Source organism: Colletotrichum tamarilloi, assembly GCF_030869305.1.
Source record: "Colletotrichum tamarilloi strain Tom-12 chromosome Unknown Scaffold_23.1, whole genome shotgun sequence".
Taxonomy (NCBI): Eukaryota; Fungi; Ascomycota; class Sordariomycetes; order Glomerellales; family Glomerellaceae; genus Colletotrichum; species Colletotrichum tamarilloi.
In genome coordinates, this window is record NW_026849406.1 from 307,480 (window position 1) to 320,955 (window position 13,476).

The following is a 13,476-nucleotide window of genomic DNA, read 5'->3' on the forward strand; positions in this document are numbered from 1 at the left end:
ATGGACGACGAAAACAAGGCACTTGTTTGTAGAATTTCAAAACAACCAACACAATGTGGCTGTGAAACTATGAACGGTGCCACAAAGGCTGCGCGAGGCTATTCCTGGAAAACCACTGCTGATACGTCTGCGCCTTAAAGCTTGTTCGCAAAATTACGGGTATCCTAGTGTGCCTGGAGTAGGACGAATCCCGGCGATGGTGAACAGAAGCACGTTGGAGTAGCAAGTTGCAAGCAAGTTGAGAGTCAAGCTTGCAGAGATGGGTGCAATATTGGCTTGGCTGCATATGCAGGGGAAGCTTCCAACCAACTTGCTCGCTCTTCCAACTAGACTCGGATAATCGGATGATGCCGCAATGTATCGCATAGGTAACTATATGTCGATCATGATGGCGAAGAGAGAGTTTTCAAGTTAGCATGTAACCGCGTTGTACATGGACTGTGGCCTCGGTGTCTCGGGTTCTCCCGTCTCAGCGATGCCTACGTGCAAATGCAAGTAGCTCAGAACAAAATCTTTTGCTTCTCGTCCAAACATCGACCTGGGAGCGTCACGAATGAAAATCGCCTCAAGCTAGGAATTTTGTGCGCAGACCAGTACGTTATCGCTCTGAGTTCTGCGCAATCATTCGGCACAATTGAGCACCGCATTTTAGGACATGAGCCCAAAACTCACCCACGAACCCGTGGCAACAATGGAGACGCCTCCTTCTTCTGAAAAGGACTTTTTCGATGTCTTCCATCACATATCAGGCGAGATCGACGCCATAAAAGCGGGCGAACAGCGAGATCCCCAGTCTGAAAAGCAACGTGTTCATGAACTTATTTGCTTCGTCGAGGATCATGCCGACGAGATTAACGAAGACGGCACGATTCTTCACCAGTTTCTGCGCGATGCCAGAAGAGCAGATAATTGCCCTCCGGAGGTCCTGAACACCGTCCTCGGAAAGTTACCAGAAGCAATTTTGATGAACTTCAGTGGAGCCGTTCCTCTGCTAGAGTTCATCAGGAGACGCTCGAAAAAGATGGTTCGTGTCGTCATCGAATTCATGGCACAAGATATGAAGAAGCGCAACTTAGCTTCTTTAGCGACACTGACCTTCGGTTTCGCTGAAACCTGGTTCGAAGAGAACGAGCAGAATCCCGACACCATAGAAGCTGGTCGAGAAATTATTCAAGCTGCTTTTAACTTCAATGACAAACCCAACGAGTTGCTCCCGGTCAACATAGACCTTCTAGAGATTCTAGTCAACCTTGCGGCTCCAGAGATGCTTTTCAAAAGCAATAACGAATTGAGTCCGCTGGAGCAAGTTCTGCGTTTCGATTTGTGTCTCAGTGACCCTGACCGTCAACTAGCATTGGTGAGGCTAATTCTCGACAAATGCCCCAATAGCATCCACGATTTGGTGACCAAAGAGGTCAGACTTCAGCCGTGGAAAGCGAACAACTCTCTTCATCAACCCGAGTACAGCGTTTACAGGTGGCATATTGCCACCAGGGAATCTTGGCATAATCAGCATCTTCGGCAAATGAATGCATCTACGCCGACACAAGTGGGCCCACCTGATCGACTAGCTACCTCTGAGATCGCGAGCGAAAGAGGGCTTGGGGGAACACAGCCTAAGCCCGGAATGATGTTGAAGGGTCTTATGACTGCTTCTTACACGCGGATACCTTCTTCGAGTCCAAGTTTCGATGCTGATAGACCGGCGAAACCAAGCATATTGAAACCTAGCCACCCGCCCACGATTATGGATCAGCCATCTGTTTCGGAGGGTCGGGGAAAAGAGGGTCAGGTTTCGCGTCGTCCGCTATTGCGCAACGGAGGCCTGACAAATGGGAGAAAACCGAAAGAGATACGCTTCACTAAACAGGATGTTGAGGCTGCAGACAAAGCCAGCGATGAAATTTGTAAGGAGCTCGGAGTTCGCTTTCTGCGGTCGACTGTTTTCCACGACGATGAGACGAGGAACGCATTCCGGGAGATTGACACCGAAATCCAGCGATTTTTCGGAAATAACGAACAGCGTAAGTTTCAAACACCGAAGAACCCCCGGCGTAGAATCCCTTCAGCTCTTCATAGGTAGCTTGGTTCTAATGCCCGCATGGCGTCGTCACACCCCCTTCCTTCTTCCCCTGAATTGATTGATGAGGAAGTGGCATCTTGGCCACTATTCAATTGCTTTTGTATAAATGCTAATATCCGAGAACTCAGATTACTATTTCGCAATGGATACGGCTAAGGAATACCGTGATATGACAGAGAACCAAGTGAGGAATTATTTTGGCAAACGGGATCACTACCACACTCTTCGTCATGTCTTTCTTCAGCCGGCTACGATCCTCCTTGAGAATGATCAGAAAACCCCTAATGGTTCATCCCGCTATACAGATCATCTTCAATTCTTTAATTGGTTCAGGGAGTGGGGTGTTCGCAAGATCTTCAAGGTTGTTGTCTTTGACGGCGACCACCCTCACCGAGACGAGGAGGTTGAAAAGGCTCTAGCAGGCTTTGTGCGCGGAAAAAAGAAGTATCCCTCTTTTGATGTCGAGATTCTCGACTGGCACAAGGAAGATCTCTGCCCCGAGGTGATACAGACAGCAACGCCGCAGGTTCGCGAACTGCATCTGCATTGGAGTGGTCGGAACTCTGTCCTGCGTGGGTGGAGCGAGCCTGAGGGACTACCTGCTCTTGAATATTTGCAGAAGGTGTATATCTACTACACGGTACCATCGATCGAGGAAAGTCGCATACGAAAGAACATCGAAAGCTTCACAAGGCGCATGAAGCAGCCAAGGCGACGGCCAGTGAAGATGGGACAGGCGAATCAGAACTCAACTAGTACTAAGGCGCCAGTACAAATGCAGTCGTCCAGGCAAGGAATGTTGGTCCAAGCACATGAGCATTTCGACGACTACAAGAGTCTACCGACCATTCAAATTGTAGACGTGGGCAGAGTCACGCCGACAGGCGCAGCTGGGCCCGATCTTGCCGCGGGTTCTGCCTCAGAATCTGTAGAACAGCCGTGGTTCAAGTACGTTGAAGAGTTTGTTTCGATTATCCCCACACCGGAGGAGCTGCCAGACTATGACTTCAAGAACCCGCACCTGCGTCGAGTAAGGGTTGCACTGATTGACGACGGGGTTGATCTCTTTAGCAAGAGCATGCGTTGTCTAGAGTCGCGCTTCTTGGAAGGTCGAAGCTTCGACCAAACGCCTGATGGGCCCAACCCGGTTTATTCATCTGTCAGTGGCCACGGAACATTCATGGCAAAAACAATTCTTCGCATCTGCCCCTTCGCAGACATAATACCTTATCGTTTGAAAACCGTCCGAGACGTATCCAGCAATCGGCGAGTACCTGATGCAAGCAGTGCAGCTAAGGTAAGCATCATAGCCCCACGTTTCAAGGCCCTTTTCGAGCGAAGTTCTGTCATCGGGCTTTGTGATCCTGAACCGGTAGTTGAAAAGGCTATTGATCTGACTGACTTGCGCAGGCTATCAAAGCTGCCATAGAGCAAGACGTCGATATCATTAGTATGTCTTGGACCATCCGCAACGACAATAAGAAGATTTCAGAGGCCACGCTCATGGAGCTACGCAATGTCGTGAGCGCATGTGAGGGCACCGGCAGTCAATGCCGTCGGATTCCCATCATGTTCTGCGCAGCGAGCGACGATGGAATCCAAGGACGCAGTCAGCACGGTGATAGAGGAGAGTTTCCGCGGGAGATCAACAACGCCAAAGTGTTCTGTATTGGTGCTGCTGATCCTCACGGACAGGTCTGGCCAGAAGTTACGGACCAGAATGGGCTGAACTACCTATTCCCAGGCGTGGATATCAAGGATGTTTTTGAAGGTGACAGCCATGATTCCGATACCATATCAGAGGCTTTGGGGTCACAAATCAGTGATCTTGTCACTAGGAATGGACGTACAGGCTCGTCAGTTGCCACGGCTCTTGCAGCTGGCCTCGCAGCGCTTCTTATTCACTGCACCAAGTTGGGACACTACTATACCAATGCATGGAAAGGACCCGATACTCGCCGCAAAGAGACCATCACGCAGCAATTTGTCGACCAGATCGCAACTTACGAGGGCATGCAAAATGCTCTAGATAATCTGAGTTCTGGTAGTCGAAGTGGGACGAAGTATGCGAACCCAAGCAAGGATTTTGCGTGTGCGATTCAGGATCTGAGGCAATATGATGTACAAGGTGGAGCAGCGAACAACTTGCCTCAGTCTCTAAAACCTATCGCAACTCTGTGCCGAAACTTATGCAGGATATGAAGGCGAAACCAAAGTTGTCTCGAAGAGCACATAATTAAGGTCGTTTGATCTAGCTCACTTGAAAGAACGTCGAATCCATGCAGTCCAGATAACCACTTTACGTTCTCTATTCGTATTCTAGAGCCTCCTTGATGTCGTGGAGAAATTGCTCAGGCGTCCCTCACGGTGAATCTCAAGTTCAGAGTCTCAACTTCTGGGTTCGCTCTGAAACTGAAACCGCTCGCGCCTCCCCATACTGTCACTTCCGTAATTACTTTCCGGCCAAATGTCGCTTTGTGCTGGATGAGGAACAAGGCCGGAGCGGCGCCGTGCGTGCTCCCGAGAATGGCCAATCCCGGCCGAGAATCCATTGAAAATGTCGCCCTCTCGCCCCAACCTGGCACCCTGCGGTACCCGGCGTCATACAGAGCCTGCGCAATGAGGTTAAAGCTGGGGACATAGGTGATGTGAGACTGGAATATGAGGTTAATGTTGTTAGGACGAACACGCTTTGCTGCGCAGGCATCGAGCCATTGGAAGTAGGCGAGGTCGGAGAGCTGTTCAAGTTCTGGGACGTCGCCGGCACCGCTTTCGGCTATTTGATATCGGGGGCTGAAGTCTCTGTCAAAGATGATTGCTCCTGAGCGAGGGTTGAAGACGTTTTGGTAGGAGGCTTGTGATGGCTGGAGGAAGAGAGTAACATGTTAGTAAGAGATCCAGAATATTGAAGGCCGAAATTGACGGCTTCGTAGGAGCCGAAATTCAGAACTGACCTCTCCCCACGAGCCATCCCGGAGTGTGAAGTCATTTGCATGCAGGAATGTAGACAGCCCATTCTCCATCGGGTCTACTGGATGACTCGGGTCTGCGAAGACATCGTCCATGAGATTACCGAAACCAGGTGAGGTCTCAAACTGGTCAAAGTCATCGCCGTCACTGAACTCGTCGCCGCCGTTAGTGTTGAACGGCGCCCAGTTAATTTCGCGCGTCCACCCCCACTGTTCGACGGCGGCCTGGTTCTGCCATGGGCTCGCAACGCTGACCCCGCGGTTATGGCGCGTCGCCTCCGCGTCACTCAGCGGCATGAGCGTACGGAGGTAGACACCCTTTTGGACGCGACCACTGTAATCATTCGGAAAGCTGGGGAACTGTCCTACGACTCGCTTGGCGAGAGGTTCGTGGTCAGGGTAGGGAAGAGTGTCGGGTCTTGCGACTGGTGTGGGGGATGCGCCAACGAGGGCTACTTGGAGGACTGCCCATGACAAGAGGAGGCGAAGACCGCTTGCCCCGAAGGAGTTTGACGTGCTTGACATTGTAAGTTAGAAGTCTTGATGGCTTTAAGAGACACAATGGGCAAGTAGAAATGAAAGCTTCGGAGGGAAAAAACTGGACGTAAGCCGGATGTCGTTTAGATAATGTAAAGAAGCATTACCTAAATCACATCTTCCAGCGCATCCAGAATGAGTGAGCATATTGCGGAAATGACCATTGGCTTTAAGTTTTCCTGGCGTTCGGTAATATATGAAGTGCCTCGTTCCTTAGAAGTCAGCTGTAGCCTCATTCTTGGCGGGAGTAATTCAATGCGGGAATGGCACAACGGGGAGTTGCTAGCTCCTGGCAAGAACACTAATTTTATCCAGTTCAATGATATTAGGAAACTTACAATGAGCAATGACTCCACTGGTAAAAAAGCTTCGATGAATCGGCGCGTATATCTTGGAGGTATTTGAGCTAGCTCTTGCGGACGAGATGAACGCAAACACCGTCGATATTGCCGAAGGCAGATAGTCATGTAATTGCCCAAGTTTGGCAGTCCATAGTCTAATTCTCGTTATTTTATTCGCCATGACCAAGAAGCTTCTGGTGGCACTGGCCACTGTGCCGTGCCGTGCGGCGGCCGGCGAAGCCGTCTAATCAAACTCAAATGGACGACGACTGAGAACTTGAAGCAGGGCGGGCAGAATTTATCGGAGTCAACCACTAATGCCCATATCAACATCGTTATCATTATCTCTTAAGTATGCGCACCTCTCGAGATATCCCATCAGCGACTCGCTAGTGTTGTAACCTCTGTCTCAGCTCAACTTATACATCCACTGACAACATGTTTGTGAGAGCTCAGCACCTTCTTACAGTATGCCTCCTCTTCTCGGAGGCTGCCCTAGCTGCCATCTTGCCTCGCGGAGGCGATGATTCAGGTGGTCATCCATGGGCCAATCATGATATGATCACACCTTTCAAACAGGACTCCTCTCCCGGGACAGACGGTCGTCTGGAACGTAGATTTAACCCGTTCCTTGCCGTCACTGGAGGTTGTGATCCATATCCTGCAGTTGATGCCAGCGGGGCTCTTGGGTAAGCCTCCACGTTGTTCGTCATAAAAACAAAATCATATCTAATGGAATAAATAGAGCAGGTCTGAAGCCTACAGGCGGCGGGAGATCAGGCTGCGGCAACGGCGGCGCCGGCCAAGTCTACGCTCGCCACGGAAGCAGTCACGGACGTGATGCCATCATTTACAGCTACTACTTCCCCAAGGTTCGGTGGGGCAAGGGAAACGATGAGGGGCACCGCCACTACTGGGCCAGCGTTGTGGTCTGGATAAATCGATGGGGTTGCAACGCCGAGAAACCCTCCTCATACCGTGTCGTTGGCATCTCATACACGGTCGACCACTTGAGATGGGGTACTACGGCTGTCGGTGACCTCAAATTCAGAACTTCACCCACGAACCCGATTGTCTCAATCCACGATAACGCCATGGCACCTTTTCAAGATACAGACATATCCGCGGCCTCCAATCGCACTCTTATCGCGTGGAGCTCGTTACCTAGCCCAGCGAGGCAGGCCTTGACTGACGTCAAATACGAAAAGACCCAAGTGCCGTTCAACGATGCCAATATCCAAGGATCCCTCGATGGGGCTTATCAACAGATATTCTACAACGGTTTGAAGGACGGGCAGGACTGTACCAAAGACATCCCGGACCCTGATGGTCCTGACTTGGCACCTGGCGAGCAAGAGCCTATTGCAATTCCTCTGCCTCCTGTTGATAATTAGATACATCAATGAAGACAAACAGAGACAGTCTAAGTGATTATTGAACAGCTGAGTAATATTCGCAATTGAAAAAGTGATGTGATATCACTGATTTTGGGTGATTGTCCTTGGCAGTGTCTCTTTGAGTTCAATCTTGGGTCTACCATCCATCATGCCTGCAACGCAAATGACCTTCAGTCATTGCTGAATTCAGTGTGATCATGGACGAATTTTGATGAAAAATAATCGACTCCTTTACACCGTGTGTAGAAGCAGGGCTTTTGGTGTGATGTGGTGTAGGAGCGACGTCAAAATGGAATGCAAGGGTCAAGCGTGCCGACTTACATCATAGCATATCGACCGATCTTCTTATTCTGTCTATCGATGACGTCTTTTGAGACTTCCGCACTTGGCCTCAACTTCCAGAAAATCCTTAAGAGACTTCCAATCAGCCGAGGTTGAAAATTACTGAACAGCTCCGCCTACCCACAGACGGCGCGGAGTCCCGGATCCTCCTGGAGCTGGGCCAGAAAATACCGGAGTGCAACCAACACGCCGCTAGAAGCTTGTTGGACACATTCCGCATGATTCCATCATTGCTCGGTTCGGAGTTGTTGCTGAATGCCTGTAATGACCACGGGAACTAAACGTTCCCACATCAAATACGCGTGTTTCAGGGGTTGTGCGTCTTCTGATACCATGCGGTTTACCACGGCCGATAACAGGGGCTGTCTGATACTAAAAGTCCATATGTGCAGAATGGTCCTCGAATTCTTTCGAGTGAGAATTTTGATCTCGTTTGCAGTTATGGAAGGAACATCGGATTCGAAAGCTGCTCCTGAGGCTCCCAACATAATCCTACCAGATATGCCAGAGCCACAAGCTCAGAACCTTGCCTCGAAGGCCCCCATACAGAATCATGATCCTGAAGCTGTCCATGCAGTGGACGCAGAAGCTCTCATCATCGATTGGGACGGGCAATGCGACCCTGAGCACCCCTTGAATTGGTCAGATGAAAAGAAGGGGCTGAACATCGCCATACTGTCTCTTCTCAGCGTAGTTACGTCAGTAATTCTCAGGCTCTTGGCTTCTTGAAATATCTCTTGGTTGGTGCTGACATTTCCAGACCTCTGGGCTCCTCAATGTTCGCGCCTGGCATTCCCCTTATCGTGGAAGAATTTCACGATGACAGCTCCGTTACTGCAACCTTTCTGCTCTCGATCTACGTCCTCGGATTCGCCCTTGGACCTCTGTTTGTAGCCCCGATCAGCGAACTATACGGCCGCAGATACCTCTACATCTTTGGGAATATCCTCTTCACAGGATTCACAATCGGGACAGCGCTGAGCAGTAGCATCGGAATGTTGCTTGTTTTTCGCCTCTTGATGGGTCTATCTGGCGTTGTTCCCCTCACTATTGGGAGCGGAAGCATCGCAGATATGATGCCGCCCGAGAAGCGAGGTAGAGCCGTTTCAATCTGGGCGCTGGGTCCCTTGTTGGGCCCATGTGTTGGGCCGGTCGCCGGCGGTTATCTCATTCGCGCCGCTGGATGGAGGTGGGTGTTTTGGCTTATCAGTATTCTAGTAAGTTCATGTCTCTCGGTCTTACGATATGTCGTTAGGAACTTCCAAGACTGACGGCGCTCTTTCAGGCAGGACTATTCATACCAGTCTCAATTCTTGTATTACGGGAAACGTACCCCCCTGCTATTCTAGAGCACAAAGCCAGCCGTCTTCGGAAGAAGACTGGAAACCAAGAGATACGAAGCAGACTCGAACAACAGACCCGTATGTCAGAGAAACTCCGTCTTGCCGCCATGCGCCCGATCAAGCTCTTGGTAGCCACTCCTGTGGTCACTCTCAACGCCCTCTACATCGCTATTTCTTACGGCATCCTGTACCTCCTGGTAGCAACTTTCACTTTTGTCTACACAGAATACTATGGATTTGACGAGGGTTCGAGCGGTCTCTCTTTCCTTCCCGCCGGCATTGGCATGGTCGTTGGCGTGATCGGTTTTGGGCAGTTGACCGACTTGATTGTGAAGCGGACGAAAGCCAGAGGCTTAGAGCACAAGCCCGAAGACCGATTGAAACCAATCATGACTGTTCCTTGTGCGTTGGCTTTACCATTCGGCTTGTTTCTCTACGGCTGGACGGTACAGAATGGGGTCCACTGGATTGTTCCGATGTTGGGCGTCATGGTTATGTGTATTGGATTGATGGGTATAATGGTAAGTTCGAAAACACTTAGTAGATCTTGCTTATATTTACTAACAACAGGGCAGACATGTATTCAAAACTATCTCATTGATGCCTATCCGCAATATGCCGCCTCAGTGACAGCGGCACTGACAATTTTGAGGTCGCTCCTTGGTGCTCTATTGCCCTTGTCTGGACTGGAAATGTATGACGCTTTGGGCCTGGGTTGGGGGAATAGCTTGTTGGGGTTCATTGCATTGAGTCTTGTTCCAATCCTGGTATCATTCTACGTCTTCGGGGAGCGCATACGGGGCAGATTCAACTCCAAGTTGTAAAGGTTTCCCGTCTTTGTTCATAACAAGACTTGTTGGGGGCCATGCGATTAAACATGTATTAGTAATTGAGAGTCTCCAATACCTAATGCTTCCTCCTTTGACCCTCCAGATGATTACGCAAGAACATTTCCTTGCGTCCCAGAAAATGTCCCATGCTCAACATCGTGAATCTCTTCCGGCCATGATAGCCAGGGCTGCCACATCGGTCCCAGGTGAGCACTGATGGCATGTAGAAGGTGCGGCCCGGCCTCTCCGATCTGCCAAAAGCTCCTACCGAAGTGAAGAAACATGCTGTATCGTGCTAAAATCACCAACGCCTCCGGGGCCTGGCGCTCCAAAAGGCAGATGTAAAGATCAGACAGCATGATCGACCAGGTAAACATCATCCGTCGTCCGCACTCCACCCTGGTTGGATCCCTTAGGTCATGGAGGCCGGTATCCACCAGTCGAAGTGCCATCTCACATGCTGACCTTTCCTCTTCATCCAAGTTGGATGAGTGAGCTATGAGAGACTGCAGAGTCTCGTTTGGCTCAATGGTTTTATGGTACATGTCCGCAGCCAATCCCCTGGTCATCAGCGGGCCAAATTCAGTCTCCAAAAGAGAAACCCAATCTTGTTGAGCGGCGATGGCTTTGACTCCGCCATGAATCCTAACGCCGTGAGTGAAGCGATTCAAGAAACTAGGGAAGTCCAGGCCATCATCACGAAGCACATCAGCCAAGATGTGGCGGCCAAGGACAGAAGAAAACAACAGTCGGGCTACGCATGTGCTCCTGCCTTCTTCATGGTGCGTCATGTTGAACATTTCGATCGCTCTGGTTTGCAACCTGACTGCTTGATCGAGGTAAAGCGCCGACTTCTCGGGCCGAATAATGGAAAGATGGCGTGCAGACATGGCCAGGACCCCCTGCATCAAGAAAGGTGCCTCCTGGGCGATGTCCAGAACCAGCTCGGTTGCAGGTCTCCCCAGGTTGTCATCGAATTCGGGAACGTAGACGTCGAAGCTGAAGTGGAGAAGTAATTCCATGTGAAGCATGTTGACGGCGTCGGGGTCTCCGTTTGGCTGGAAATCTGGTGATGTCCTAGCAGAGTGATGATTCGATCGAGGGGACACATCATGGCCCTTGTTTGGTTTGGTCAATTACACGTATTTGCCTTCGCAAATGGGCGTGGCTGACTTACCCGTATGTATGGCTCCTCGCCAAAAGAACAGAGGCGGTCGGCCTTGATGCAGTTGAAGCATGTGGGCCGTTGTTCATCGCACTATTCAAAAGCAAAGAATGTCAGTCTATCAGATGCTATGCACGAGAGAAATCTTGAGAAGGGAAAGAGCCAATGATAATGCTGGTTCGAGAAACAGCTTACTCGCATATGTCGCCGCTTACACTCAGTGCAGCCTTTACGACTTTTCTTGTGTTGACGACGTAACATGGCGATTGGATATCCTTTGGAAATTTTCTTTTCAGTTTGTTGCTCCTCTGCTTTCAAAGGATGAACTGCCGGCCATGGGAAAGGATAAAGCTCTTCATGTCATGATTCGACTCTCCCTCTGAACTTGACGGTATGAAATGCATTAAGTCCGGTCAGCAGCTGACAACATCGCTAGGTAGCACAAAGCAGGGTCCAAGTATTTAATTAGTTGGCTGAGCGTTCGTTGATGTTACATCCGTACCCCTGATGGCTAGGATTGAATACGCGTATCTCCACAATTCTCCATAAGACAAGCATTTATGTGTATCTCGGGTCGTCGGCCCTCTTGCAAACCAGGATCCATCTTTTTAGGGCCGAGATCGAAGTTCTCTAGTCTGATGTTAAGAGGAGCAACGCATCTTCTGATACCGACAAGATTGGTCAACTGTCCTCCCAGGCAGCAACATAGCAAATTTCTCGCCGTACCGGTAGCGTGAGATTGTCACACAGTCGCTAAGCCACCACAATAAATGCTGATACAGACATAGTGACTGTCGCGATTAGTAGCTCAGGGGACACAACTTCTATACGGCAGACACTCCATACGTACAATCCACAAAGATGCTATTTCAGGGTAGAGGCTGAGTTGAATATCTCAAGGATAAGATCGAGACCGAGGGGATACATGCTAGTGAATTATTCGTGTTTGAGACCGGGCATCTCGTCGGCCAGAATCTTTTATCAGTATAAGAGTCAATGCCAATGACAGACGATTCAAGAAGTTGCAAAAGGAATAACTCGGAAGCTACCACATTTCTAAATCGATTTATAAAAGCTTGGCTTAGACCGCAATCAAAGATCTATCACTTCCTATCGATACCCGAACCACCATGACATCGATACATCAGCGAAGCGACAGCCAGGTCATGGCATCTCTTTACTTATACGACCCTTCACTGGCTGCCGCATGCGTCTTCATCGCCCTATTCTCTTCAACTCTTGCCGCTCACGCGATTTTTCTTTACAAGAAACAAACCCGCTTCTTCATTCCATTCATCGTCGGCATCATCTGCGAAATCCTTGGTTATGTTGCACGTGCCATATCGGCAGCTCAAACCCCGAATTGGCAGGTAATGCCATACGCACTGCAGTCTCTCATGCTGCTCATCGCCCCGTCGTTGCTCGCAGCTTCTATCTACGGCATGCTAGGTCGCCTCATCATTCTATCAAACGGCCAAGACTACAGCCCGGTCAAGCCGACAATTCTTACGAAAGTTTTCATCACGAGTGATATCCTCTCCTTTCTGGTACAGAGCGGAGGTGGGGGTATTCTCACCAATGCCAAGTCGCCGAGCAAGATTCAACTGGGAGAAAACGTCATCATTGTTGGTCTTTTCATCCAGCTCGTTGGCTTTGCTCTTTTCATTGCCGTCACAGCAGTTTTTCATTGGCGCGTTTCTCAAGACAGAGGTCAGAATCTGAGATACGCTGCCTCATGGGAGAAGTTTCTTTGGGTCTTATACGGCGTTAGTGTACTGGTCTTGATCCGTTCACTTTTCCGCGTCATTGAGTACATCCAAGGCTATAATGGATAGTGAGTTTTGTCAAGTCTTCTGCTTCCTTTTCTAGTCACTAATTACTCATACTATCAGCTTGCAAACCACAGAGGTGTTCCTCTACGTCTTCGACGCGGCTCTTATCTTTCTCGTCACTTTCATACTAGCTGTGTTCCATCCCAGCAGGGTAATGACCGTGGGTGAAGACGGAAACGTCATTTCCGCCGAAGGATCACAGGAGTTGAGAAGTTTCGTGTCATTGGGAACCTCCAGCGCTCAAGATCTGAGTGCAAGGTGGGCTCCCAAGAGTACTCATGAGAGAGAATATGGTGGTCACTGAGTTGAGGCTTCTAAACTGTGGAAATGCCTTTGTCTCTGGCATCCAAGAAATCTATGGAATGAACTCCGTGGGAATTTTTCTAGAAAGAGTCACTTTATCTGATGTCGTGTTTCTTTTGTTCATCTTAGATGTCTTAGCAATGTTAATATCTTCGGCCAACCTAAAACCTCCAATTCAGATGACGACGATATCGCTTATGCATTGCGAGGTGACTTGAACACATACGCTTCATCAAATGAACGGGAAACGGCCTTAGAGTCGAGGAATCAAGAATTCGGGTGAATATTAGACTCCATTCTAATAATGAGAAATTATGAGATCTCAAAGTTTGGC

General features: G+C 49.6%; 6 protein-coding genes across 6 annotated transcripts; 4 read left to right on the forward strand and 2 right to left on the reverse strand.

Moving 5' to 3' along the window:
* Nucleotides 1–691: 691 nt before the first annotated feature.
* Nucleotides 692–4,285, forward strand: CTAM01_07486 (uncharacterized protein; the record flags this gene model as incomplete). The annotated part of the gene is made up of 3 exons (XM_060523508.1): nucleotides 692–2,024; nucleotides 2,212–3,380; nucleotides 3,494–4,285. 3 exons carry the CDS (start codon nucleotides 692–694, stop codon nucleotides 4,283–4,285), a joined length of 3,294 nt encoding a protein of 1,097 aa, XP_060381884.1.
* Nucleotides 4,286–4,434: 149 nt separating this feature from the next.
* Nucleotides 4,435–5,577, reverse strand: CTAM01_07487 (uncharacterized protein; the record flags this gene model as incomplete). The annotated part of the gene is made up of 2 exons (XM_060523509.1): nucleotides 4,435–4,947; nucleotides 5,038–5,577. The coding sequence occupies 2 exons, from the start codon at nucleotides 5,575–5,577 to the stop codon at nucleotides 4,435–4,437; spliced, it is 1,053 nt and encodes a 350-aa protein (XP_060381885.1).
* A 791-nt stretch (nucleotides 5,578–6,368) lies between these two features.
* On the forward strand, nucleotides 6,369–7,324 carry CTAM01_07488 (NPP1 domain-containing protein; the record flags this gene model as incomplete). The annotated part of the gene is made up of 2 exons (XM_060523510.1): nucleotides 6,369–6,619; nucleotides 6,676–7,324. 2 exons carry the CDS (start codon nucleotides 6,369–6,371, stop codon nucleotides 7,322–7,324), a joined length of 900 nt encoding a protein of 299 aa, XP_060381886.1.
* Nucleotides 7,325–8,110: 786 nt separating this feature from the next.
* On the forward strand, nucleotides 8,111–9,836 carry CTAM01_07489 (uncharacterized protein; the record flags this gene model as incomplete). Its single annotated transcript, XM_060523511.1, has 4 exons — nucleotides 8,111–8,367; nucleotides 8,430–8,886; nucleotides 8,955–9,533; nucleotides 9,588–9,836. 4 exons carry the CDS (start codon nucleotides 8,111–8,113, stop codon nucleotides 9,834–9,836), a joined length of 1,542 nt encoding a protein of 513 aa, XP_060381887.1.
* A 113-nt stretch (nucleotides 9,837–9,949) lies between these two features.
* On the reverse strand, nucleotides 9,950–11,268 carry CTAM01_07490 (uncharacterized protein; the record flags this gene model as incomplete). The annotated part of the gene is made up of 3 exons (XM_060523512.1): nucleotides 9,950–10,960; nucleotides 11,020–11,100; nucleotides 11,203–11,268. 3 exons carry the CDS (start codon nucleotides 11,266–11,268, stop codon nucleotides 9,950–9,952), a joined length of 1,158 nt encoding a protein of 385 aa, XP_060381888.1.
* Nucleotides 11,269–12,137: 869 nt separating this feature from the next.
* CTAM01_07491 (uncharacterized protein) lies at nucleotides 12,138–13,143 on the forward strand (the record flags this gene model as incomplete). The annotated part of the gene is made up of 2 exons (XM_060523513.1): nucleotides 12,138–12,841; nucleotides 12,900–13,143. The coding sequence occupies 2 exons, from the start codon at nucleotides 12,138–12,140 to the stop codon at nucleotides 13,141–13,143; spliced, it is 948 nt and encodes a 315-aa protein (XP_060381889.1).
* Between the last annotated feature and the right edge of the window lie 333 nt (nucleotides 13,144–13,476).